At 47.5% G+C, this 27,361-nt stretch overlaps 1 protein-coding gene across 1 annotated transcript in view; it reads right to left on the bottom strand.

The window, feature by feature from the left end:
- Positions 1-9,861: 9,861 nt before the first annotated feature.
- Positions 9,862-27,361, bottom strand: part of PARP1 (poly(ADP-ribose) polymerase 1) — a 35,217-nt gene continuing 17,717 nt past the window's right edge. Inside the window, exons 7-23 of the mRNA XM_038761368.1 lie at positions 26,418-26,594; positions 25,673-25,817; positions 25,217-25,357; positions 24,110-24,352; positions 23,721-23,789; positions 22,697-22,829; positions 21,468-21,663; positions 20,745-20,873; positions 19,949-20,032; positions 19,043-19,165; positions 18,308-18,436; positions 17,138-17,236; positions 16,540-16,692; positions 16,067-16,194; positions 15,618-15,679; positions 14,817-14,931; positions 9,862-13,779 (exon numbers count right to left, since the gene is read on the bottom strand). Coding sequence (XP_038617296.1) covers positions 13,698-13,779; positions 14,817-14,931; positions 15,618-15,679; positions 16,067-16,194; positions 16,540-16,692; positions 17,138-17,236; positions 18,308-18,436; positions 19,043-19,165; positions 19,949-20,032; positions 20,745-20,873; positions 21,468-21,663; positions 22,697-22,829; positions 23,721-23,789; positions 24,110-24,352; positions 25,217-25,357; positions 25,673-25,817; positions 26,418-26,594 — 2,208 coding nt within the window. The 3' untranslated portion in view covers positions 9,862-13,697. The remainder of the gene's footprint in view (positions 13,780-14,816; positions 14,932-15,617; positions 15,680-16,066; positions 16,195-16,539; positions 16,693-17,137; positions 17,237-18,307; positions 18,437-19,042; positions 19,166-19,948; positions 20,033-20,744; positions 20,874-21,467; positions 21,664-22,696; positions 22,830-23,720; positions 23,790-24,109; positions 24,353-25,216; positions 25,358-25,672; positions 25,818-26,417; positions 26,595-27,361) is intronic.

The following is a 27,361-nucleotide window of genomic DNA, read 5'->3' as shown; positions in this document are numbered from 1 at the left end:
TAAAATAAATAGAATAGCTATGTAGAAGTAAAATAAATAAATAGAGTAATAAATATGTACAAACATATATACATATATACAGGTGCTGTGGGGAAGGGAAGGAGGTAAGATGGGGGGATGGAGAGGGGGACGAGGGGGAGAGGAAGGAAGGGGCTCAGTCTGAGAAGGAAAAATGCCATCATTGATCATCATCATCAATCGTATTTATTGATGGAGCACTTGCTAGGTGCAGAGCACTGGGCGAAGCGCTGGAGAAGAGCCCACTGTTGGGTAGGGACCGTCTCTCTATGTTGCCAATTTGTACTTCTCAAGCGCTTAGTACAGTGCTCTGCACACAGTAAGCGCTCAATAAATAATAATAATAATAATGATGGCATTTGTTAAGCTCTTACTATGTGCAGAGCACTGTTCTAAGCGCTGGGGGGAATACAGTGTGATCAAGTTGTCCCACGTGGGGCTCACAGTCTGAATCCCCATTTTTACAGATGAGGGAACTGAGGCTCAGAGAAGTGAAGTGACTTGCCCAAGGTCGCACAGCAGACTTGTGATGGAGGCGGGATTCGAACCCACGACCTCTGACTCCAAAGCCCGGGCTCTTTCCACTGAGCCACGCTGCTTCTCAATACGATTGAGGATGATGATGATGAAGAAGAAAGAGTACGAGCTGGGGAGTCAGAGGTCGTGTGGGCCCATCCCGGCCCCGCCACCGATCAAGCTGGGTGACCCTGGCCGAGTCACTTCCCTGGGGCCTCAGCTACCTCACCTGTAAAATGGGGATTAATCATCATCATCATCATCAATCGTATTTATTGAGCACCTACTGTGTGCAGAGCACTGTACTAAGCGCTTGGGAAGTACAAATTGGCAACATATAGAGACAGTCCCTACCCAACAGTGGGATTAATAATAATAATAAGCCCTCCGTCACTCCTATTGATGGAGCACTTGCTAGGTGCAGAGCACTGGGCGAAGCGCTGGAGAAGAAGGAAGAGCACGGGCTGGGGAGTCAATCCATCAATCTTATTTAATAATAATAATAATAATGATGGCATTCATTAAGCGCTTACTATGTGCAAAGCACCGTTCTAATAATAATAATAATAATAATAATAATAATAATGATGCCCTCCCTCTGCCCATCCGCCAAGCTAGCTCTCTCTTCCTCCCTTCAAGGCCCTACTGAGAGCTCACCTCCTCCAGGAGGCCTTCCCACACTGAGCCCCTTCCTTCCTCTCCCCCTCGTCCCCCTCTCCATCCCCCCATCTTACCTCCTTCCCTTCCCCACAGCACCTGTATATATGTATATATGTTTGTACATCTTTATTACTCTATTTTACTTGTACATATCTATTCTATTTATTTTATTTTCTTAGTATGTTTGGTTTTGTCTCCCCCTTTTAGACTGTGAGCCCACTGTTGGGTAGGGACTGTCTCTATATGTTGCCAATTTGTACTTCCCAAGCGCTTAGTACAGTGCTCTGCACACAGTAAGCGCTCAATAAATACGATTGATGATGATGATGATGATTTGTTAAGTGCTTACTATGTGCAAAGCACTGTTCTAAGCGCTGGGGGGGATACAAGGTGATCAGGTTGTCCCACGTGGGGCTCACAGTCTTAATCCCCATTTTTACAGATGAGGTAACTGGGGCTCAGAGAAGTTAAGTGACTTGCCCAAGGTCACACAGCAGACTTGTGGTGGAGTCGGAATTCGAACCCGTGACCTCTGACTCCAAAGCCCGTGCTCTTTCCACTGAGCCACGCTGCTTCTCGCTGGGGAGGTTACAAGGTGATCAGGTTGTCCCACAGGGGGCTCACAGTCTTCATCCCCATTTCACAGATGAGGTGACTGAGGCCCAGAGAAGTTAAGTGACTTGCCCAAAGTCACCCAGCTGACAAGTGGCGGTGCCGGGATTTGAACCCATGACCTCAGACTCCAAAGCCCATGCTCTTTCCACTGAGCCATGCTGCTTCTCTAATGATGTCATTTATTAAGCGCTTACTATGTGCAAAGCACTGTTCTAAGCGCTGGGGAGGATACAAGGTGATCAGGTTGTCCCACGGGGGGTTCACAGTCTTAATTCCCATTTTACAGATGAGGGAACAGAGGCACAGAGAAGTTAAGTGACTTGCCTAAAGTCACACAGCTGACAATTGGTGGAACAGGGATTTGAACCCCTGACCACTGACTCCAAAGCCTGTGCTCTTTCCATTGAGCCATGCTGCTTCTCCAATTTATTGAGCGCTTACTGTGTGCAGAGCACTGTACTAAGCGCTTGGGAAGTACAAGTTGGCAACATATAGAGACGGTCCCTACCCAACAGTGGGCTCACAGTCTAAAAGAGTCAGAGGTCATGGGTGCCAATCCTGGCCCCGCCACCGATCAGCTGGGTGACCCTGGCCGAGTCACTTCACTGGGCCTCAGCTACCTTACCTGTAAAATGGGGATTAATAATAATAATAATAATAATAATAATAATGGCATTTATTAAGCGCTTACTATGTGCAAAGCACCGTTCTAAGCGCTGGAAAGGTTACAAGGTGATCAGGTTGTCCCCCGGGGGGCTCACAGTCTTAATCCCCATTTTACAGGTGAGGTAACTGAGGCCCAGAGAATAATAATAATAATAATAATAATGATGGCATTTATTAAGCGCTTACTATGTGCAAAGCACTGTTCTAAGCGCTGGGAAGGTTACAAGGTGATCAGGTTGTCCCACGGGGGGCTCACAGTCTTAATCCCCATTTTACAGATGAGGTCACTGAGGCCCAGAGAAGTGAAGTGACTTGCCCAAACTCACACAGCTGGCAATTGGCGGAGCTGGGATTTGAACCCATGATCTCTGACTCCAAAGCCCATGTTCTTTTCCACTGAGCCACACTGCTTAAGTCCGGGAGCACCACGTGGGACAACCTGATTACCTGGCATCTACCCTGGCGCAGAGTAAGCGCTTAACAAATACCATCATTATTATTGTTATATATTATTATGTGTATTTTGCTATAATTCTATCTGTTCTAATGGTATTGACCCTTCTAGACTGTGAGCCCGCTGTTGGCTAGGGACTGTCTCTATATGTTGCCACCTTGTACTTCCCAAGCGCTTAGTACAGTGCCCTGCACACAGTAAGCACTCAATAGATACGATTGAATGAATGAATGGATGAACTGGGCTTGGCACAGAGTAAGCGCCTAACAAATACCCTCATTATTATTGTAATATATTATTACATGTATTTAGCTATAATTCTATCTGTTCTAATGGTATTGACCCTTCTAGACTGTGAGCCCGCTGTTGGGTAGGGACTGTCTATATGTTGCCAACTTGTACTTCCCAAGCGCTTAGTACAGTGCTCTGCACACAGTAAGTGCTCAATAAATACGATTGAATGAATGAATGAGTACTGACACCTGTCTACTTGTTTTGTTGTCTGTTTCCCCCTTCTAGACCGTGAGCTCGTTGTTGGGTAGGGACCGTCTCTGTATGTTGCCGATTTGTACTTTCCAAGCGCTTAGTACAGTGCCCTGCACATAGTAAGCGCTCAGTAAATATGACTGAATGAATGAACCTGTGACTGTGAGCCCCTGACATGATCATCTTGTATGTAGCCCAGAGCGTAGTACAGAGTTTCACATACGGTAAGCCTTTAACAAATACCACAATTATTAGAACAGGTCCTTAATACCCATTTTACAAATGAGAAAACTGAGGCACAGAGAAGTTAATTGACTTGCCCCAGGTCACACAGCAGGCATGTAGCAGAGCAGGGGTTAGAGACCCCCGCCCTGGGCCTTTGGATGATAAAAGCCCATTTGTGAAAACATAAATGGGAATGGTTTTAGACCACTATAGCATCCCCTTTGGAACAACTCCAATGGGTTTTAGGGAAATGCTACTGTATTCAAATAATTAGTACACTGTTTTAGTCAATAAGCGCTCGATAAATAACATTGCTACTACAGTATTTGCCCTTCAGTGATGGCCCTTATGAATGTCTGTAGAAACAAGCAGTGTCACCTCATAGATGGAGCCAATTCTGCATGCCTTGCAGATCCAAAGCTTTGGGTGGGCTTCGAACAAGTAAAATGTATTACAGTGAAGTACAGTAATGTGGCACGGAGACATGGGTAACAGGAATTAAGTCCAATATTGACCCAAAGAAAGGGCACCAAAATATAAAGCATCTTGCATCGCAACTGATTACAACATCCAAATAGGTAAAAGCAGTTACATTTTTCGGTTGATTTATGAATTGCTGTAACTGTACCTCCCAGCTGCAGGCTTTGTGCAAAATTGCTGTGAAATTTCCTTTACCCTTGCATCCTTGCTCACCATTCGTGCTCTTACCTCTGCTCCTCGCCTCTCATTGGGACACAGAGTGCAACAAGCAAATAGGCCTGCGTGGGTGCAACATAATGAAGCGCATGCAAAATTGTGCTGTGTGGTTGTTGGTTTTTTGGGTTCTTTTTTTAAAAACGTGAAGGACATATTAATGGCCAAATTGACCGCAGCAGAGTGTGGATGCTGGGCCCTAGTACCATATTGCTGCAGGTAGTTGCCTCCGTGGCCGCTGCCATCTTCGCCGTCTACGTTAGCCCACTGTTTTACAGGATTCCTTGTGGGGTTGTCCACCTTACAGAAGGCACCAGGTTGCTCAAAATTCATAACTTTCACCACTGTGATCCAGCCCTATCAGGCATTCCTCTCCCCCTTTTAGACTGTGAGCCCACTGTTGGGTAGGGACTGTCTCTATATGTTGCCAACTTGTACTTCCCAAGCGCTTAGTACAGTGCTCTACACACAGTAAGCGCTCAATAAATATGATTGATTGATCGATTACAGAGTTGGGACTAGCCTATCTCCTGTCCCTTACCCATTTGCTCCCTCTGACTTGGAACTCCTTCCCACCTTCAAAGCCCTACTAAAATCCTACCTCCTCCAAAAAGTCTTCTCTGACTCAATCAATCGATCATATTTACTGAGATTTACTCAGTGCATACCACTGTAGTAAGTACTTGGGAGAGTGCAATACTACAGTATAACAGAGTTAGTAGACATTCAATGAGCTTACAGTCTAGAGGGGGAGACAGACATTAACATAAATAAATTATGGCTAGGTTAATCAGTGCTTTGAGGCTGAGGGAGGGGTGAATAAAGGGAGCAAATCGGGGGGACACAAAGGAGTGGGAGAAGAGGAAGTAAGGGTTTAGTCAGGGAAGGCCTCTTGGAGGAGATGTGCCTTCAGTGAGGCTTTGAATTGGGAGAGTAATTGTCTGTTGGACGTGAAGAGGGAGGCTGTTCCAGGCCAGAGGCCGAGACTTGCCCCTCATTTCCCCACCTTATTCTTCCGCCCTTCTCAATCACTTCTGCATTTGCGTCTGTTCCTTTAACTATTTTGATATTCACTGCACTCCCAGCCCCACAGCACTTGTGTGCATATCCTTATACTTAATAATTTAATCAATTGGTCAATCAGTGGTATTTATTGAACACTTATTGTGTGTTGTGCACCATGCTAGATGCTTGGGCGAGAACAATGCAGTCTCCCCCACTAGCCTGCTCTCCTTGAGGGCAGCGATCGTATCATCCAATTCTAATAAAATAATAATGATGGTATTTGTTAAGCTCTATGTGCCAGGCACTGTACTAAGCGCTGGGGTGGGTACAAGCAAATTGGGTTGTGTCCCATGTGGGGCTCACAGTCTCAATCCCCGTTTTACAAATGAGGGAACTGAGGCCCAAAGAAGTGAAGTGACTTGCCCAAGGTCACACAGCAGACAAGTGGTGGAGCTGGTATTGGAACCCAGATCCTTCTCACTCCAGGCCCCAGACTCCATCTACTATACCACAATTGATTGTTAATTGCAAAAAATGGATCACTTAGTCACTATGACATTTATCACACCACTAGTCCAAGGGGAAAAGCATTGCTTTGTAATTGAAGGAGCTGGGTTCTATCCCATCAGTCAATGGTATTTGTTGAGCGCTGACTGTTCAGAACACTGCAAAAAGCACTTGGGAGAGTAGAAGCTGCATGGTTTAGTGGATAGAGCCTAGGCCTGAGAGTCAGAAGGTCATGAGTTCAAATCCTGACTCCACCACTTGTCTGCTTTGTGACCTTGAGCAAGTCACTTAACCTCTCTGTGCCTCGGTTCCCTCATCTGTAAAATGAGAATTAAGACTGTGAGCCCCATGTGGGACATGGACTATGTCCCATCTGATTTGTATCAAACCTGGCACTTAGTACAGTACCTAGCACATAGTAAGCACTTAAATACCATTAAAAAATAAATAAAAATGAAGTCTTTGCTCAGGGTTGCATAAGCAGTTTATCTGATTACCTGTGTCTCTTTAAATGGGTTTTTGCTAATGAATTGGAGGAAGATACAGAAACAGAATGTTAATCTAACTATGTAGAGGTGGTTTCATTCGATGACAATGCTGGGATCCCATTTAGCTCAGTTCTGTTTCCTTAAATTCTCATTTAAATGATTTGAGAAGGCTGGTGCCACTTACCTTTCAGTGGAAGAAACCTACAGTTTTTCATCAAAACTAGCATTTTTTCCAAATTGGGCATGAAGTAGGTGGTTCCTGATTCAATTTTTGTCACTCTGATCTAAATATTACTATATTTAGCTGTCATGAGTTTTCAAAGATGACGCTACAGCTCCTAGCATGGGAGAGCAACTGCAAGCTCCCTCTAGAATGTAAGCTCATTGAGGGCATGGAACATGTCTACAATTGATTGATAGATACCAATTCTGTGGTATTGGCACTCTCCCAAGTGCTTAATATAGTGGTCTGCACACAGTAAGCGCTTGATAACTACAACTGATTGATTAATAGTGCCCTCATCCCACATCAAGCCTGTCCCGGTTTTCAACTCGACCGCCTTCCTTCCCAATCTTTACGGAAACTCTGCTCCACCTAGAATTAATATAGCACTTTTATTTTTTCAAGAGTGCTTTCAAATGATATCATTGACTTCTAAATATTTAATAGTTCCTACGGTGTGCCATGCATTTCAAGATGTTTTCCACCTACTTTAGCTTGTAAGTGAAAATGGACTTCAGAGAATGTGAAGAAAAAGGCAAGCTAGGAATATTAGGTAGTACTCAATACCAGTGTCAATGTTCTTACCCCACCCTTAGGTGAGAAAAATAGAAAGGACAGACCTGTGATTTTTCCTCTCCTGGGGACCAAAACGAAACTCTGAAAATCCAGTTCTTTTTGGCACTGAACACTTCTTTCCATGTCTTAGTGGGATTGATTCCTTTGTTTAGTGTTTTTTTCTTTCAAAGCTCTATAGGATTTCTAAATCTTGTCTTCTGGTTTAATGCTGCTTCCACTAAACTTTCTATCAATCAGTCAGTGGTATTTATCGAGTGCTTACTGTGTGCAGGACACTTTCTTAAACACTTGAGAGGCAGTAGGTAGACACGATTTATCCTGACCTGTGTTGTAATTGTGATTTACCTATACTCATGTCAAATGATTTCTTCTCCTCCATCTCCTCCCTATTCCCCCACCTTGTTTTCCTCTTTGCAAGACCATTTGATAGAGTATGGGGGCAACAGGGCATCAAGCTCCATGCCAAACAATAGGCTTCCTGATTAATTTCATCAGCACTCCCAGCAAGCCTTACTTCTCATCGTGGGCAGGGAACATGACTACCAACTCCATAGTGTCCTCCCATGTGCTTAGTACAGGGCTCTGCACACAGTAAGCACTCCAGAAATATGACTGATTACTTGTCAAATCAAAAGTCAAGGTCATTACTGATGAGGTTCTGGAACAGTCAGACTGGGGCAATGTTTGTCACAATACCACTTTCCTGAGTGGGCCTGTGAAGAAAGTGGAGTCAGTCAGTCAATCAAGAGTTTTTATTGCATGTTTATTGTGTGCAGAGCACCGAACTAAGTGCTTGGGAGTGTATAATCTAGCAATATGACAGACGCATTCCCTACCCACAGTGAGCCTAACAGGGATATACGTAAGCAGCTGCTGAATGAGGACAGATGCAAGCCTTGAGGGGAGAACAGATGATTTAAGGATGTAATGAGGTCCCTCTAGGTTGTGAGCTCTCTGTACGCAGGGAATGTATCTACCAAATCTGTTAAATCGTATTGAACTCTCCCACTTAATACAGTGCTCTGAACACAGTAAGTACTCAATAGATTTGATTGATTGAAACCTTATGGTAGAGCAGTGGCCTTTTGGAAGATAGCTGCTGGCTGAACAACTTGGGATGCATCAGCAGGGGGAGAAGGGTTAGACGGGTGTTCTCCATGTGCAGTGCCATTGGAATCATGAGAATACCAAACAGAAAATTAAACGACACCACCCTTCACAAAATCCTTCACCCTTCCCTTCCTTTTGAATTTGAGTACTCAGCTGCCCTCTCAGCTTGGTCTAAGGAGGCTCCATTCTGGCTGCCTCTCAGCCTTCTCCACTCTGAAGCTGGCCAGGTGGAATAACCACTTCTTGCTGTTGCTAACCTTGTTTTTTTTTTTAAGGCCCAGTGTTTACTCAGTGCTAGGTATTGGGGTTGAATGGAAAGAGTCAGATCAGACACACATGGGGCTCATGATCTAAAGAAGCATTTAAACCCAGTCCTGGGAAGTGGCCAGGCAGTCAAGAGTCATGGGGTGAATAAGTTGACCCCTTTATGCTCACCCTGGGGTACTGCCCCCTGCCACCACCCCACAGAGAAGGCTTCCTGCTTATGTCTGAATGAGTCCTGAATGTCATCTTCCTTTATGACAAGCTCCAACGGTATTTGGTGTCCTACTGCTCCCCCCACCCCCCTGGAAAAGTGAAAGCAAAAGTCATGCCAATTCTCTGTTCCTCTTTCCTGGGCTTCTTGCCCACCTACCTCTTAGTCACTCACCACCACCAGGTCCTGCCAACTTTAGTCTTAAGTGAACCAGTGTCCTGAAACCAGGCCCGTTGTGGCTTTTCTTTAACCGGTCTTGCTGTGGCTCCGCTCTGAATCCTTCTAAATTGGCCTCATCCTAGGGTACTTGAGTTGTGTGGGCAGAACCTGTAAGAGGAAGAGCTGGGAAAGTGTTCATTAACACAGGATCCTGAAACCAGTGATTACTCACCCTTGGCCAGCCTCTGGGGTGACTGGGACTATTAGCCGAACAGCAGGAGAGAACAGAGACCATTCTTACTGCTCTAACCCCCAGGCATCTTATAACTCCTAATTCTGGATATCCAGTAAGTCTGGAGTGGGTGGAGTGCTCACAAATGCACTCATCTCTGGGGAGGTATAGCCCTTTTGGGAATAAGAATATGACAAAGGTGGGGTACGAATGAGGGAGAAAAGCCTGCTGCCCTGTATCTCTGGTTCCCCCCACTTCCTTGAAGCCCAACCTGATCCTGACCTGGAACAGCAAGAAATGACTTCAATGCTGCGGGTCGCAAACTGGAATCCTGCAGTTCGTTCCACTCCAATAAGCAGCCAGGCTGCTTCCAATAGAGAAGCCGCGTGGCTCAGTGGACAGAGCACGGGCTTTGGAGTCAGGTCATGGGTTCAAATCCCAGCTCTGCCAACTGTCAGCTGTGTGACTTTGGGCAAGTCACTTAACTTGTCTGTGCCTCAGTTACCTCATCTGTAAAATGGAGATTGACTGTGTACACTTTGTAACCTCCCCAGCGCTTAGAACAGTGCTTTGCACATAGCGCTTAATAAATGCCATTATTATTATCATAAAAGAAAATTCACTCCTTTGGTGCTGGCCCAAGCCAGCAGTTGACGACATCAACAGATCGTGCCTTGTGCTGGTGTAGCACGTGTGACATCATGTCAGGAGACAGGGAAACAACACTGACAAAATAGGACACTGACAAGGGGGAGGCTTTCAATGCATTTTTAATCATCTTTACAAAAGTCAACTTAATTAGGTAATCAGGGAGGTCACTAATTGCAGTGGAAGAGTGAAGTCAAGTGGTGGGAAAGGAATAGCTCTAAACCATTTGAGCAAACATGGGCATATTCAAATAAGCATGGCCCAGTGACATACATTCTGGGGTACTATTGGCATTACAAAGCTATGAGGAATGAATTGGGGAAATTCATGGAAGACAAAAGTGAATACTTTAGGAAGACTGAAGAAAAAGGGCTGTCCTGGGAACCATCTTAAAAAGGGGGAAAAAAATCAGTAACTCAGGAATTTATAAACTGGTTGACTTATTTTCAATAACTGGGAAATGAGAATATGCATATTTGGATGTTTAGAATAATTGAGACAACCAATCTGCAAACACCACGAAGAACACTGTTTTAAGTAGTAGCGGACATTTTCACTTCTCAGGAAGCAATAAGTAATCTCAGTTCTGCCAGAACACGTAGTCTCACTGCACATTTTGAATACAGCAGAAGAGCAGAACAAGGGAGCGTTCTTTTGACAGAGTGTATCTGTCTGGCTCCAGTGTGACACACTGCCGGGAGACATTGATGTGCATATTGTGCAACCCTTGGGTTCTGGGAGAACTGGGTATAAAATGGCTGGATTTCAATACGCTTTTTGACTGTTTCATACAACTGTTAATGAGCAAGCAAAGTGGTTTGATTATATTATCATCAGGTAGGCCCTCAGTTAAACTTTCAGGTGATTTTAAGAAAGGAGCTGTTAACATCTTGTGGGGTGAAAATGAGAGTTCAAAGTGACACTGGCAAACGAGTGTAGCCCAACAAAAACTGGGAGTTTACAATGATCTAAAATAGGAGGGCAAGAAACCAAGGTACAAGCTTTGGAACAGACATTTTGGTGGCCCCAGAAAATCGTCACTGTGGCCCATGAGTTAACAACCAGTCAGCAAAGCAACAATATACACATGACACTGATACGGCTCAGTGGCAAGAACATGAGTCTAGGTGTCTGGAAACCTGGATTCTAATCCTGGCTTTGCAGCTGGCCTGCTGTTTGTCCGTGGGCAAATCATTTAACCTGTCTGAGCCTGTGTCCTGTGTCCTCATCTATAAAATGTGGATGCCTGCCTGCCTCACCCAACCTCACTGGCATGTTGTCAGGACAAAAACGACAGAGTTGATGTGAAAGCACTCTGGAAAATAAAAGCACCATGCACGGTATTACTGGATGTACTAACAGTATTATGGCTTGCAAGACCCAAAAAGTAACATTTCCTGACCTACAGTGGGGTCTATCCCAGTTTTGGCCTCCAGATTTTCACTTAGACTGTGAACCCCCTGTGGCAGAAGGACTGTGTCCCTCCTGATTAACTTGTACCCATCCCAGTGCTTAGAACAGTGTTTGACACCTAGTAAGCACTTAAATACCGTTATTACTATTATTCAGAAAAATGTACGGAATTGATGGGACAGAATTGGGATCATTTTAGAATGAAGAAGGCCAAGTAGCAGTTTATCTTCAGTTATCTGAAGGATTACACCCAAGGGGAGCTAATCAGCTTTTTCACCAGTGGACGAAAAAAGGGGGGTGGGTGGCATAAACTGTAACCACCACAGCACTTAACATACAGTAAATGCTTAACACCTTCCACAGTGATTATTATTATTATTGCAGCAAGCTAAACACACAAGACATGAGGAAAACCGTCCTGAGGGAGAGGGGGGATCTGCAGCAGGACAGGTTACCTTGGGAGGGTAATGTAGATTCAGCACCCATCCAGTCTTAAGTGGAAGCAGGGGAGAGGACTCAATGGCCGAGGCCCTTTCCAACTCTGGGGTCCTGGGATACGTATATATAATTTACAGCAGACCCAGGGCACACAGCACCAAAACAGGTTTGGTTTCAAATAATACTCCTCTTGCATCGGTGAATTGTGCAGCACAGATGGAGAGTGATTCTCTACCAGGAAAACGTGAGCACTAAAGCCAAACCCGTCAGGGCATCTTCAGCAGGTCACTTGGAGCAGCTGTATCTGCATAAATTGCTGGGAGCGGTGAGGGGTGGGGAGTGCTGGGATCACATCCAGGAGCCCCAAGCTTCCCTGGATCCCAGGGAACGAGCCGCCGGGGGTCCAAAACCTCGGCTCTTTAATGAAGCCAATGAGATATTTAATTTGCATCCTTCCGCCGAAGGTTTACAGGGAACATTCTCCAAATGCCAGACAATATTTAGCTGCCCTTTTCCTGGTCTTTCGCAGGTCAAAACGGGTCTTTCACCATCTAATGCCATGTGAGGATGCTAAGATTGTGATTAGCTACTCCAGACAGCAGCAATATAGTAAATACCCAAATGCCCCCAGATTTTTCTTGTGTGACACACACTAGATTCTGGATGTGATGTCAGGGTTTAATCCATTTTCCTGCTAAAGAATTTAAGCCTTTCCCTTGCTGGGATTTACACACATTTACTGATCGCCCTAAGCGGTGCAGATGCCCTGTTCAAAGCCCTTGGGAAGCATAAAAAACAAAGCGAAAGGTTCCCTGTCCACAAGGGGCTTAGGAGTGGGAGGAGAGACCTCTTTTGAGGAAGGGCAGCTTTTCTTGCATTTAACCCTGCTTACCCGGAATTGGTATACTTTAAATATAGAAGAGAAATTGATTGACAATTTATAAGAGCACAACTGGTAAACTCTCCAAGTCCCAGACCTGTGAAATCCGTCGGAGGAAACGAAAGCCCATGAGTCTTCCTGTGTTTGGCCTAGATGAACCAAATTAGTGTCTGGTCTAATCTCAATCAGAGGAGTGGCTCTTGCCAAGGAGGGCTCCCTTTGACGCTGGAAAGGTCGTCGGTGCTTCAGCAAGCACCGACTATCACCGCTCTCGCACTCCCCCATCCACTGGGGAACTCGTGCCCTGAAAACCATCCAGGTCAGAGTCAACTAAATCACCGGGCAAACCAAAATAGGAAGCCATCCAGAGTCTGAACACACCCTCGTCTGAAAGAGCAAGACACCCACTTGCACTTGGATGGATGGTGGTAGTTCCCCAGGGACCCCAGGAATACTGCCGAAACCTGAAGGCATAAATGATCCCATCAAAGTCAATCCTGGAGAATGTAGCTTTTACCTTCCTTGCCAAGGGGCTTTATTGTTTTCCGTATTTTTTTTGGGGGGGGAGAAAGGGAGAAGGGTAGGAAACATCTCCTGTTTCTAAGTACACTTAGATGGCAATCTAGAAAGCTCAAATCAAAATGAAGAGGGACAATTCAACTGCCCAAAATAAAAGCAAACCTAATTAGTAGGAAATTAGCTTTTTTATTTTTACCTCAAAAAAAATGTGTTTGACATTCGTTCAAAAAAATTCAAAAAACAAAAAAACAACCCAAAAAACTCAAAACTGTGGAAGATCACACTAAATGACCCGGAAGTACTTTCTTTGTCTTTTGAAGCCAATGTAAACACCCTTTCTTCACCCTTCCTTCCCCATCTATTCTGGGTAAAAACGCCTTCCAAGACATTCCCTCTCCTGTCAGCTGAAAAAAATCTGATGTCTCCCACTACTGTAACTGGCAGGAGAAACAGACAAACCCAAAAGACAAACACAAATGAAGGCATTTATAAACCTAAGAGAACTCAGTTCACTGTAGGGCTATCAGTTTAGGTAAAATCCTTGCTAAGAGGGTTTAGGTTAGCGTTTGCCGGCGACTTAGCTCTGAAATTTCTGGAAAAGGAGGTCGGTGGGAAGCAGACTGCGCCAGGGGACCCCTGCCGAACAACTAAAGGGTGACCCGGCCATTTCTAAGGCCCTGCCAAGCCTCGTTCACCACAGCGACGTCTTAAAGTTGAACTTCAGTTTCAGCAGATACTTCAGATTTACCTGAGCAATATCATAGACGATGTATCTGGAGAGGAGGACAGGTCAAGGAATAGCTGTTTTCACTCTGTCTTGGACAACATTCACCTCCGGCAGAGCACCTAGCTGTTGGAGTCTTTGATCTGCCACTGCAGAGCGTGTTTCCAAATACACTTTAGACTCCAAAATTCCTGTAGTCAATCCATCGACAGTATTTATCAAATGCCTACTGGGTGCAGATCACACCATTAGGTGATTGGGGGAGTACAACAGAGTTCTTAGACATGATCCCTGCCCTCCAAGAGTTTATAATCTGCTGGGAGAGACAAGCTAAAATGAATTACAGGAAGGGGGAAGCAAGAAACTTTAAAGATAGATACCCAAACACAGCAGAGGGGGAAAGGGGGGAGAGGAATGCTGAAATGCTTGGTGGTGACAGATTCAAGAGCACTGGTGACACAGAAGTGTTAAAGTGGCAGTAGGTGGGGGAAAGTAGGTTGGGAAGACGAGAGACTAGTCAGGGAAGCCTCAAGGACATGTGACTTCAGAAGGGCCGTGTAGATGGGGAAAGCCAGATATGAATTGGGAGGATGGGCATGAGCAAGATGATGGCAGAGAGAGATGAGAACGTGAATAGTGGGATACTGTTTAACTTCCACAAGACTGGGATCTAATGGAGTGCAGGTCAGCTGGGCCAGTTCAGGAATTAGTCCCTCCCCCCCACTCAGCTTCACCTCTGGTCCCTCCAACCTTCGGTCGCTTGGGTGGGGGTAGCAGATCCTGGCTAAAAAGTAGGCCAATGGCTGGGGGGATCCTGAGGGGGCCCTTGCCGCTGGTGGCTCTGGATTGCTCCCCTGCCCCCTTGGTTGACTGGGCGGAGGCAAGATGGATGGGTCTTTCATCAGGACGGGTCTCTCATCACTCGTACCCAGCCCTGCGGCCCAGTGAGGCGGAGCATGAGGTGATCGCTCCAACAACAAACTGATCAGAAGTTGAGCGGATCAAAACAAAGAGTACCAAATGTCGGGCACATCCCTGGAGAACCATCAGGAAGAGCCTCGGGCGGTACAAACTGTGAAAGGATACTCGTTATAGAGTAGGCAGGTGTCGCTGACCCCCGACGAAATCCCGGTCCCCAGGGGAACCTCCACCCCATCGAGAGTGATGCTGGCGCTGGGATCTGGGGCAGTTTTGCCCAAACCTGCAAGGAGGGGAGGAGGTAGTGCGGTGAACGTGGTTGGTGGGTGGGAGTGGGGAAGTGGGTAACAGGTTATCGCTATAACCTTTTCACCTGGAGGTTGCTCTGCCTGTTTGCACCTGAACTCAACCGGACATGGGGACCTACCCCACTGCAGAAGTCTTACCTTGGGCCTGACAAACCACAAGTCAACAAACCAACCCCTGTTCACTTTCCCCCTAAGCATGTGAAGGGCAGACCACATATCTGGGCCTCCCTTTCCACGGACAGGAATACAGGCCGGATTGGCACCAAGGAATGCCACTGGGCAAGCTTGATCATCCAGAACATCTCCCTCACCTCACCCCAAGCAAGAGCTGCCTTCATTTTCACATCCCGTTCAGAAGGGGCAAAGGCAGCAGTGAGCTCCTCATGCCTGCTGACATGTACACACCCCTGGGCTCCATGGACTCAAACCTTGTCCTCCTGGAGGAGGAAGTCAAATCTGCCAAGCCCTGCCAGGCGGCTGGCCTGGGGAAAGCTGATTCTCCCATGAGGCCCCTAGTCCCAAGTCAGGCTCTGGAAAATGAAACCTGACTGCTCCAGTTTCGTTCAATGTTACTATTCCCCTGTCAAAGACAGCCTCCAGCCCCCACTGGCAAAATTTGGCTGTTGGCCCAAGGTCCCCGAGTGGCCCGGCTATAAGTTACCTTTGACGCTGTGCTTCCCCTTGGGCAGCTTGCTGATATGGGATGCATTCTTCAGCTCATACCTATTCAGGAGAAGACAAGGACAGGTTTCGCCACTCAGACCCTGGGTGGGCTAGGCAAACAACGATAGGACCGAACCCCAAACTCTGCCCTGCTTAGTCCTCCCATTCTGGCCACTGTAACATCCCTTAGACATGAATTAAGGAAGAAAAAGTAGGAATGACCCTGAGGAGGGTGACTTTCTGGGTCCCAGCAATTCCACCCCTAGATTACCCCACTGACACCTTAAGTTATGGCCACATTATGTTTTGGGAGAAGGGACTCTGGAAAGGACGTTATTTCTGGGCTTGCCCTCTCTTAGGCAGAGCCTGGCCCTGGGGCACAGTTATTAAGGGGCAAGTCACACCCTCCAACCCAGTCCTCTCAGGGCCGATGCCCATGTCACTTACATGTTTCCAAGGGCCACTTCTCCCAGCAGGATCAAGCCGATCGGATCTCCCTGAGACGTGTGGCAGTAGTTGGCACTCTTGGAGACCATGTCCGCGAAGTAGATGCCTTTTCCAAACATGTAGCCGGTCTGACAGTGGGAAGGGAAGGAGGATGACCAAGGAAGAGCAAAATCTCCCCAAACTGAAAATGGAAACCTCCCTCTGGCGAGCTGAAACAGCCTCCCAAAGAAGCTACGTGGCTTCAGATGAACAGAAGGGTGGAATGATTAACCCCAGCCCAAAGGTTAACATAGGTGCCTGGGAGAAGGAACCCAAAGGTCATTTCTAGTCCTCTTCCCACTGGGTTCATAGAAGGCTATTGCTGCCATTTTGCATCCCTTGTGCAGGCAATGCCACACCCTGATGCTGCTCCTCCTCTCCTCCCCACTGGATCTCCCCAATCCCGTTCCCCGCAGGGTCTCCGGGCCACATACCACGGGAGCCTCAGGGGGTGCAATTCGCAGGCCTTGGGACAGGATACCAGCAAAGTTCGTAGCCCGGGAACCGTGCCAGAGCAGCTGCCGATTGTGAAGCTGCCTGAATGGCTTATAGCGCTGACTCTCTCCTTCCCGCTCAATTTTGAAGATCTGTAAGTTTGTGTTACAAAAATCCCAAAAAACAGAGAAGATGGTGAAAGGGAGGGAAGGAGAAGGCTCAATCAAAGGGGTGTCTGGAATTTTTTACTGCCACCCATTTAGCCTTTGGGAAAACTCTCTGAACTTGGAGCTTCCATAGTGTTTTGTGTGTCCCGCGGGGCTTCGTTTGGAAGAGGCAAGAGAGGCCCACAGAAACAAACCATATCAAGTGCTCCTCTGAGCAACTGAGAGGTCTGTTATTCCCTAAGAACATCATGACGACAGACTAGACTACAAGCTCCTTGAGGGTAAGGACTGTTGTCTCCTAATTCAGTTGTACTCTTCTAAGCCTCAATACACAACATGCACTCAATACATCCTATCAATTGATCTTGGCCCAGGGTTAAGGAAGGGGTGATCAGGGGAAGATGATGAAGAGTGAGGGAAAGTGTCTTACATCAACAACTTGCAGGTCATAAGCATTGTGTGTTGTGGCATGAGTGTTCTTGACGTACTCCCTAATGATTCTGGCTTCTTCTGAGTCTTTGTCAACCACCTGGAGAAAAAAAGGGTTTCATAGAATTCAAGGGATCCAAACCAGGAAGAGGCAACGTCTCACTTAACACACAGGAGTGAAAGTCTTCCCTCAAATCCTGGCACAGTCAACCAGCACATCACCATGACCACAAACATAAGACTCATCCTCAAAGAGAAGCAGTGTGGCGTAATGGACAGAGCATGGCCCTGAAGGACCTGGGTTCCAATCCTGACTTCATCACCTGTCTGCAGGGTGTCCTTGGGCAAGTTACTTAACTTCTCTGTGCCTCAGTTATCTCATGTGTAAAATGAGGATTAAGACTATGAGCCCCTTGTGGGACATGGACTGTGTCCAACCTGATTACCATGTATTTACCCCAGCACTTAGTACAGTGCCTGGCACATAGAAAGTGCTTAATACCATAATTAAAAAAAGAAGGCAGACTCCCTTTTTTGAGAGTGTCTAACCCAGAAGGCGAAGTACTCAATGGAAACTAGACTGTAAGCTCCTTGTGGACAAGGAACAGGTCTACCAACTCCATTGTATTGTACTCTCAAAGAGCTTAATACAGTGCTCTGCTCACAGTAAGTGCTCAATAAATACCACCGATTCACTGACTGATTGGAAAGGGCATGGGTTTGAGAGCTAGGTGATATGAGTTCTAATCCCCATTTAGCAACTGGCCTGCTGTGTGACCTTCAGCAAGGCTCTAAACCTGTTTTCTCTCATCTGAAAAAGGAGGATAATATCACTTTCTGCTCTCGTGGGGTGTTGGGAGGATAAAATAAGATAACTGATGTAAAAGAGTTTTTACATTTAGAGTATTATTACTAATATGATGCTAGGCGATGCAAGGTGATTAGACTTCTGGGGTAAGATGATATATCCACTTAAAAGCAAAAGTTTTGCTGAGCCCAACTGTCCCACTGCCCAACACTCAACAGATCTAAGATACGCAGCCCTCTGCAAGAGATGATTTCTGTGTTCACAGCCCTCCAAAACTTCCAAGAAAACTTTGCCTCTCAGCCTTTGTTTTCCCAACTGTAAAATGGGGGATGTGCTAGTAGCACAAGGGAAAGTCCTAGTTACCTTGATGTCCGTTTTGAGCTTCTCATAGTTGACATCAATGGGGTCCTTGTCACCGTCTTCAGAGCCACCCCGGAGCAGGCTATAGGCCACCTCGATGTCCAGCAGGTTGTCCAACATCTCTACCTTGGCCTGGTGGAACAAAGCTGGGCTTAGAAAGACACTTAAGCCCAATCTTTGACAGACCAGGGAAGCTTGCCCAGAGCTCAGTTCGCCATGTCCATACTACATAACTTTTCTACTCCTAATGGTATGCTCACAGTGGGCAGGGGATGTGGCTGTTTATTGTTATATTGTACTCTCCCAAGCCCTTAGTTCAGTGCTTTGCACACAGTAAACGCTCAATAAATATGACTGACTCACTGAATGAATAACGATTGTTGATTTTGAAAACCTGTATGCCAGGATAAAGGCAGGAAACGGTACCTCCCAGGGTATTCACCAAGCTTGAATGTGTGTACCCCACTCGACTATAAGCCCCTTGAAGGCAGGGATCATGACAACTACTGTTCTCTCCCAGACACTTACTACTAGGCTCTGCACCCGGGAGGTGCTCAATAAATACCACTGATTGATATCACTGTAGAGATGCAGTTCTGTGTGTTCACTACTCTTTGCTCATATGTTTAGCCCATTAGGTTGTAAGTTCCAAAGGAGGAACTTCCTTTAACACAAATTACATGGTGACCTTGCTGCTCTGATCCTGGCTGTTCTCCCCAGCCCTACCCCAGCAGCTACCTGCACACAGTCCATGTTGTTCAGCAGCGGTGGCTTTTTCATCCCAAAGTCATGGGGGATCAATGTGTAGAAGCGGTTGGAAAGGTCCAGGATCTGAGAGTCACTGCTTCCCTCAGACACGGCCTGCAGAAGAGGAGATAAATACGCAAGTGAGGTGGACGGCGTTAAGAACTCTCGGTCTTACTTCCTCATGGTTGGCTTCAGGCCGGACCCCAGCCCAGAACCATCTTTTTTTTTTTTGTGTGTGTGTGTGTGTGTGTGTGTGTGCGCGCGCGCGCACGTGTGTTTTAAGTTCTATGTGCCAGGCACTGTGTTAAGCACTGGCGTAGATACAAGCTACTGAGGTTGGACACAGTCCATGTCAGTCTTGAACTGTCAAATCTGTTAGAAAGGCCAAATGTAAGGGAAAGCAACTGTCCACCCATCTTTTCCATGGCACTCTGTTCCTTGGTACTCTCCCAAGCACTTAATGCAGCGCTGTGCACACTGTATCCGCCCCATCGTCTCTGTCCAAACTGCTACCACATTAATGCAAGCATTTATCCTATCCCGTCTTGATTATTTTAACAGTCTCTTTGCTGACCTCCCAGCCTCCTGTCTCTCCCCACTCCAGTCCATACTCCATTCTGCTGCCCAGATCATTTTCCTTCAAAAACATTCAGACCATGTTTCCCCATTCCTCAAGAAGCTCCAGCGGCTAATCATCAACCTCTGCATCAAACAAATACTCACCACTATTGGCTTTAAAGCACATAATCACCTTGACCCCTCCAGCGTCACCTCACTACTCTCCTACTACAACAACTCAGCCCGCACACTTCACTCTTCTAATGCCAAGTGCTCCGTACGGGTGCTCTGCACTCAAATACTGGTGACTGACTGTAGAAACCTCGCCTTCACACTCACCTGCTGGACCTCGTTCAGGATAGAGTAAGCATTCTGGATCTGCCTCTTGCTTAGCTTTCCCAGGGGCATCTTCTGGAGGTCAATCTGGCAAAGACACAGATTCATCCGCTAGGACTGGGACCGACCGAAGAGAGGTATGGCATTAGCCAGCCCACTTGCTCACTGAGGAAGCTGGGCGGGCGAGGCGGCTGATGTCCAGCCCAACTCTGTGCCATATGGCTCTGGTGGGGTGGGATAACCAGCAGGTGCCACCTCCACCGGAAGAGATGGCCCTCTTACCCTCCCTCTGCAGGGGAATCTGACAATGTTGTTTGCAAGACCACGTTGCATGGGGTCCAGACAAAAAGACCACCGTGATCCCCCTGTATCCCAGGGGGCCTGGATGGTGATCCCCAGCTGAAAGGACCACTGTGCAGTTCTTACCAACCAAAGGCTAACCCTAGAGCTGGTCCAGACAAAGCCTGGGGAGAATCTACCCGACCTTCCCAGGGAACTATGAGATGCAGAATGAGAGCAAGGGTGAAAAAGACTTTGTGTTCCTTTCAGGAAAGGGCCATATAGCTTAGCATAGTAAGCACTTGGGAAATCCACAGGGCATTGGCATGAAGCTTAGGATAGGGCAGGTACGAGGGAATTCGTTGAATGTTTATTTTCTCCCCAACAGAGCTTGGTTGCAACTATTTCCTGACCTAGAAATGGGAAGTGCGACTTCACCCCACCACCGGATTATAAAACCGCTACGGGACAAACAAAAAGCCCAGGAGTAAGTTTCCCATTGGGAGTGTTCCGCAATGACCTCGAATTCCACCATGGCTTTCTTCATGCTCTCCACGTCAAAGATCATCTTGATAAGGTTCTGAACGGGCTTAGGGAGCTTGGACCTGGTGCCAGCACTGACAGTCAGTTTCTTCACCGCCTCCTCATCCTTCCAAAACCAAACAAAAAAACAGCTGAGAGAAACGCCTAGCAGAGTGGGAGGTGGGAAATGGGCATGAGTATTTATGGCTAAAGCCTAACAGGACAAAACCCTGGGAGGCAGGTGTTTGTGTGCTGCTCAACACCTCAGGATTTGGGCACTTTCTTCCCTCTTAGCACCTCTGCACCAATTATCATCAATCGTATTTATTGAGCGCTTACTGTGTGCAGAGCACTGTACTAAGCGCTTGGGAAGTACAAGTTGGCAACATATAGAGACAGTCCCTACCCAACAGTGGGCTCACAGTCTAAAATTACACTCCGATGTTCCCTCAATCATTAGGATCCCTACTAGGGACATAAACTGACACGTCCTTCAATTTAAGCATTAACTCATATACTCCTCTACTTCTTCCTATCTATAAATTACTTCAGGGCCTTTCTCCCCCCTCTAGACTGTAAGCTCTTTGAGGGCAGGGACTGAGTTAAATACAAGTGTTTAATACAGGGTGTGACTCATCTGTTCTTCTCATCCTCTATTTAAGATTTCCCATTTAAACTGTCCCCTTGGTTAGGTTCAGGAAAGAGCATGGTAGGTAATTACCTGCCCATAATCGATTTCTAGAGGATAGAATTTTTTGGGATATTTAGTAAAGTTCTTGGAATGCCAGGAGTTGCCGGTTTTCTCTTCATACAAGTTCAGAAAGTGTTCAATGGCATCTTCTTTGGATGGCATCTGCTCCAGCTTGTTACTGCCAATCTCAGTGCCCACGCGGCCCCAGGATCTAAACACCCAGTACCTGGCAACAGCAGCAGCAACAACAACGACAACAAAGTAAGTCACAGAAAAAGACAAGGAGTGGACAGGCCCCGTCTCTGGAAACGAGTCCTGGCTTTATCTTCTTGGCTTGGGAGGAAAAAATCTACACTCACAAACGGCAGTACGAGAGTGCCCTGATCCCAAACGAAAAGAACGATTATCAATAAGAAACCCTGCTGGGCAGCTGGCTAAAGAAGGCCTGCCTCAGGCTGGGAAGAACGATACAGTATCCGGCCTCAGGCTCGTGTCTCGTTCTGAAATGGCCAGGGCCCTACCCAAAGACAGGCGGGTGGCAGCATGAGTCACATAGAGGGTACTGGGGTAATGGGAGAGGAGCAACTCCAGAAACAGACACCACCCTGGAATGCAGTCTGACAGATGCCCGAATCCTCACTCTGCTGGAACAAACCCAATCCCCAGCTCCCGCCCCCAAATTAGGACAAGATCAAGAGATCAAAAATGAAAAATCCTGGTCCCCTGGGACTGAGGGAAACACTGTCCTTCAGATGAGAGTGATGTGACAGGCTGTCAGTTCACAGCCAGCAATGAATGAAAGACTGTTTGGTCACAGAAGTCATTTTATGTCCTTGTCCCTTTCACAAAGACCACCCCACCCAATGCCTGGAAAAAACCCCCACCAGAAAACAACCACAATCCTTGGAAGCAGGGTACAGAGCAATGGCATATAGACCGAACCACCTTGTGGAGAAACCAAATGGGGCAATGACAACCTCCACATCCCTTCAGAAGTCTTCCAAAGATTCTTCGGATTTGCATATGTCACCCAGCTGCAAAACTCCTTTGGAAAAAGACTTTTCTGTCTCCCAGGAATGAGTTTTGCTTCTTTAGAAGGATGACAGCGAGAGTCTGGATAACAAAAAGTGACCACCTAGTTTAATACCCGTGCTACTGCTCCTTGATGTTTCTAAGCCCTAGATGGACAGCACTGCCCTAACTGGACCCAGCCCCCAGACTCCCCGTCACCTCCTGAAGTCACTGGGGCTCAAACTGACCTGATTTCTCGGTCGTCCTCCAGGAGCTGCAGCTTATAATATGAATTGGTTCCTCGGACGATGTCCACCAGGCCGAGGGTGGCACTGAAGATTTTCCCACCCTTTTCAAAGACGTGAGCTGAGTCCTCCAGGCCTGACCAGAAAGAACCAGAGCTGAACGCAGGGTGGAGTTGGGGCAGATTTTAACTGAGACGGATGCCCAGGCCTCCAGGTCCAAGACAATCAGGGACACACTTACTACTATAACATCCTCTGCTTTCACAGCTTTCAGCTTCCAAAACCAAAAATCACTCGTGTCGAAACAAGATGAAAAGAATCAAAGCCCCTTCCTTTGGATCGGCTACCTTCCCTGATTATGTCAAAACAGAGGGGCATTTCCTAAAGGGGGAAAGTGCCTGCGAAAGGCAGACAGAGCCAGGGGGAGCAGAGGCATCCTGGGGTGAGGAGAGAGGCCAGACCCTGACCAGTGCTACAGGGAAAAGAGGAAGCCACACTGAGTCACAGAAGTCAGCTCATTCCCGTTGCCCCTTCCCAGGGAAGAAATTCAAGATCCCACCCTGGGTGGATAGCACAAATGGCCCGCTGGCTTGGTGGAGGAAGAGAGAGGTCAGAGAGGGTGTCAGGTGATTCCGACCCAAAATATGTGGGTCCTCAGGGATGCCCTCAGGCATGCAGAGCCCCCAATTTCATCCCCGCAGGGGCTAGGATGCCCTGGGTCATCCAGTGGAGAGGCTATGTTTGACCTATCTTGCCCACCCCCAACTTTTAGCTTTGGCTGGGATGGCAACATGAGAACTCCACTGGGGCCAAACTTGAGAATTTCAGCACAGGCATGGCATCACCCCTGGACCTGAGCTATGCCAGTGTGAACCCCTCTCCCCATCGTCCCCTCTGGCCGGCCCTCAGCTCTGACTGTCGCTTACTGCCCCTGAACTGTTCTAGTTCCGCCCTTCCTAAAAGGAGCTCGGAGTTGCCCCTCCGTCCCTGGGGAGCTGGGACGGCCCAGTTTTCCTGCTCCACCCACCAGAATCCGGATCGACGGCCGCGCCTCCTTTTACGGTTAACTTCATCTTCTTTTCGGACTTGCTGGCTCCTGGAAAAACAGACAAAGGCATAGAGCAGAAGTAAGCAAGTCCACTTCGGGTTTCTGAGGACAGCTTCACTCTCCCTGGGAGACCCAAGCCCAGTGGTCAGCCACCCCAACCTGGACCTGCTTCAGACAGATTCCCTCCACGGGACCGAAGGCAGGGCTTGTGCAACCAGACCAACCAAGCAGCAACAGGTTTCTGAAAAGCCCCAGCCTGGCCTGCATAGAAAGAAGGATCTGGGACCAGGGTGAGATGCTGGCCCTCCAGGCTTGCTGCAAACTCAGGCCAGGGGAGACTCCCAAGCGACTCCAGATCCTGCTCCTACCTTCCTCCTCCTTGATCTTGCCCGCACTCTTGGTGGAGACAGGACCTCCTGACTTCCCGCTCGGTGGCACCACGGGACGCTCTTGCTTCACCTCAGCCCCCCAGGGGGACAAGGCGTGCAGGGTCAGCAGCTCCTGGAGCCTCTTGCCCGAGGCAGCAACATCCTTGAGGAATTCCTCAGAAACCACCCGCACTCCAGCCTCCTTCACCTCCTCCATTTTCTTGTTCATCTTCTCCACTTCCTCTGTCCAGAGAGAAAACAGGCTGTTTTAAAACTGAGTGCAAGTTTGCTTTAATGGCCACCTAAGGAAACGTATAACCACAAAATAGTAAGGTTGAATCAATGACATTTACTGAGGATTTCCTATGTACACAGCACTGTACTAAGCTCTTGGGAAAGTGTGCCAGAAAGGCACAGTGCCCTGGAAACAGGAAAGCAGAAAGCTCCCCTTCTTCCCCACCTACACCCTGGAACACATCTGTTACAGTGTCAGCTCCCTGTGGGCAGGGAACCTGATTTGGGCTTCTGCTGTACTTTCCAAACTGCTCAGTGGGCATTTCAATACCATTACCACTATGACAACGGGAATCACGATTCATGACTCATAAGGCTTACGAGCTGCTCTGAAACTTACTCTTTAAAAAAACAATTCCATAAAGCAGATTTTGAAACTAGAAAAATTCCACTTTCCATAGAGTACACCTGGGATGAAAAATATCAACAGGCCAGACCCAGCCCGCATAAGATCTAGATACTCTATGGGAAAGTCACTTAACCTTTCTGTGCCTCCGTTTCCTCTCCTGCACAACAGGAATACCACTCTCCCTACCTTTGAGAGTGGGACAGGGACTGAGTTTTATATGGTTACCCTATACCGTCTCCAGTGCTTAATACCTTGACCATCCTTCAGTTACGGGTGACAGACAGGACACAGGGAACACCCCCCCACACCATGTGGAGTTTCAAGTTTTCTCTAGTAAGGTCGACCACGACTGCCACTTAGATTGGGCTCGGTTTGCCTTCTGAATGCTTCCAATGCTCGACTTCCTAGAAGCCACCCCCAATCCACGGGGGGAGAAATACGGTAGGTTGTAGATGCACACTCACTTTGAGTACTGATGCATACGGAGGCCTTGTTGGCGGAACCCGTCAACTTTCCCCCGAGCCCCTCAATTGCGGCCTTCATCTCTTCTTTGTTTCTGGAAAGCTTCCCAAGAGTCAGTATCTTCATGTTGGACAATGGCTTATCTGAGTTGAAAAAGCACATTCATCAGGCAGAGCCAAAATGAAGCAGTGAAAGGTCAGCACATGGGAGAGGAGTCTGGGGAGGAGGAGGAAGGAGCTAAGAGAAGAACCCAGGGGACGGGTTCCTCACCCAGGACAGGCGTCTGCCCTGCTCGGGCCACCAACCACACACACCCCAGGCAATGGCCAGAGTAAGCCAGCTCTTAGTTGGCTGCAAAAGATCAAGACTCTCATAGACAATGAACCACAGTGCTCGTGACTGCCTGTCTTCCCACCAACACCTTCGAAGAGCACCTCCCCCACCCTCTGGGGGCTCACCTGCCGGCACAGCCGAGTTCAGCGTGGGGGGAGCAGGGGTGGTTGAGGGCAAAGGCACGGTCACAGGGGCGCTGGCCTCCGGGGTGAAGGCTCGGTCCTGCTTTTTGCACTTAAATTTCTTTAGGTACGGAATTTCCTTGAATTCCTGTAGGGCACAAGTTGGAACATTTAAGAAATCTACCCCTCCCTACCTTTGATTGGAACTTGCAAAGAGGGAAAAAAAAAAAAAAAAGACTGATCTGGGCTCTGTCTGATGTTCAAAATGGAAAAAGGCCCTCTCCCAATTGCAGGTTTTGGCCGTCAGGAGAGGCAGTGCTTCTTGGGAGAGCCACGTTTCGCTCATTGCTGCTCTCAGGGCTCAGCGTAGGGTGGTGTCTGCAGAAAAGTGCCACCGACGATGAGAAAAGCCCTTCCCACATTCCCCATCACCCTGGGGCAGGGGTTCTTTGAGTTCTGGGATTCCACAGAGGCCGACACCTGCCCATGAAAGAATAATAATAATAATAAAGCCCCCAAAAGCCATGATTTTATACTTTTGTGACGCTTTCTTTCGTGCACCACTTTACCCAAAAGGACTTAATGAAATCCTGTTAAAGGTAAGAAATGAGTGCTGGGGCCCCAAAGGGCAGACTGGACTTCTGAAGGTCTTAATGGTTCTGAATGGTTCTGCAGTTCTGGAGAGACTGAGGGGAAAAAAAGCCAAGGAGATTTTGGCAGAGCAACTTCAAATCCTCAATCTTCTCACCTTTGGGATGACCCATTCCTTCCTGTTGGGCATCTGGGTCTTGGCCACACACTTGGTCCAGGCCGTGATGTCCCCGGAGCAGTAGTAGGCATCACTCTTGAAGACAAGCTGCCCTTTGCACTCTTCGCAGGGAAGAAGTGCTCCGAAGGCCATTCCATCGGCCACTCTATCCAAAATCTGAAGAGAAGCAACCGGTCAAAAAACCATGGCCCTGGGCAACGGGGGTGAAGGGGGAGATGGGAGGATCCGGATAATCAATCAAGTCACCAACTCCTTTCCCACATCTTCCTTGTAGTCTGGAACTCCCTACCCTCTCCAGATATGCCAGCCCACCAATTCTCTCCCCTTCCAAAGCATTATTAAGGTCACATCTCCTCCACGAGGCCTTCCTGATTAAGCTCTCTTTTCCCCAGTTCGCTCTCCCATTTTTTGTCATCTTTGCACTTGGATCCGTGACCTTTGGACATTTGAGAGTCGCCCAACCACACAGTTCTTATGTACATATCTTTAAATTAGATATTATAAATTACTTATTCATATTAATGTCTGTCTCCCCCTCTAGACGGTGAGCTCGTTATGGGCAGGGAACTTGTTTGCTAGTTCTATTGTACTGTGCTCTCCTCCCAAGTGCTTAGTACAATGCTCTGCACACAGTAAGTGCTCAATAAATACCGCTGATTGATGATCCATCAATAGACACCTTTTGCAGGACAGAATGCTAAGCAGCAGTTCAGAGCTTCACCTGATGAGATTTCAGCTGTGGCGTAGCATCATGCCCACTGATTCTTTCAATCATTCGGGGACCAAACTTTTTTTTGCCTGATTATTACAGAAGACCTGAGGGAAACTTGAGTTCTTGCCCTGAATCATTCAGGTATTTGGCTCAAAGAGACTTGGCCTGATGCTACTATTTCCTTCTGAAGCAGGAATTGGAACCTCGTGGC

This window comes from Tachyglossus aculeatus, chromosome 19, assembly GCF_015852505.1.
Source record: "Tachyglossus aculeatus isolate mTacAcu1 chromosome 19, mTacAcu1.pri, whole genome shotgun sequence".
Classification (NCBI taxonomy): Eukaryota; Metazoa; Chordata; class Mammalia; order Monotremata; family Tachyglossidae; genus Tachyglossus; species Tachyglossus aculeatus.
Note: the sequence above shows the minus strand (reverse complement) of the source record. Positions and strands in the feature narration are given on the sequence as shown.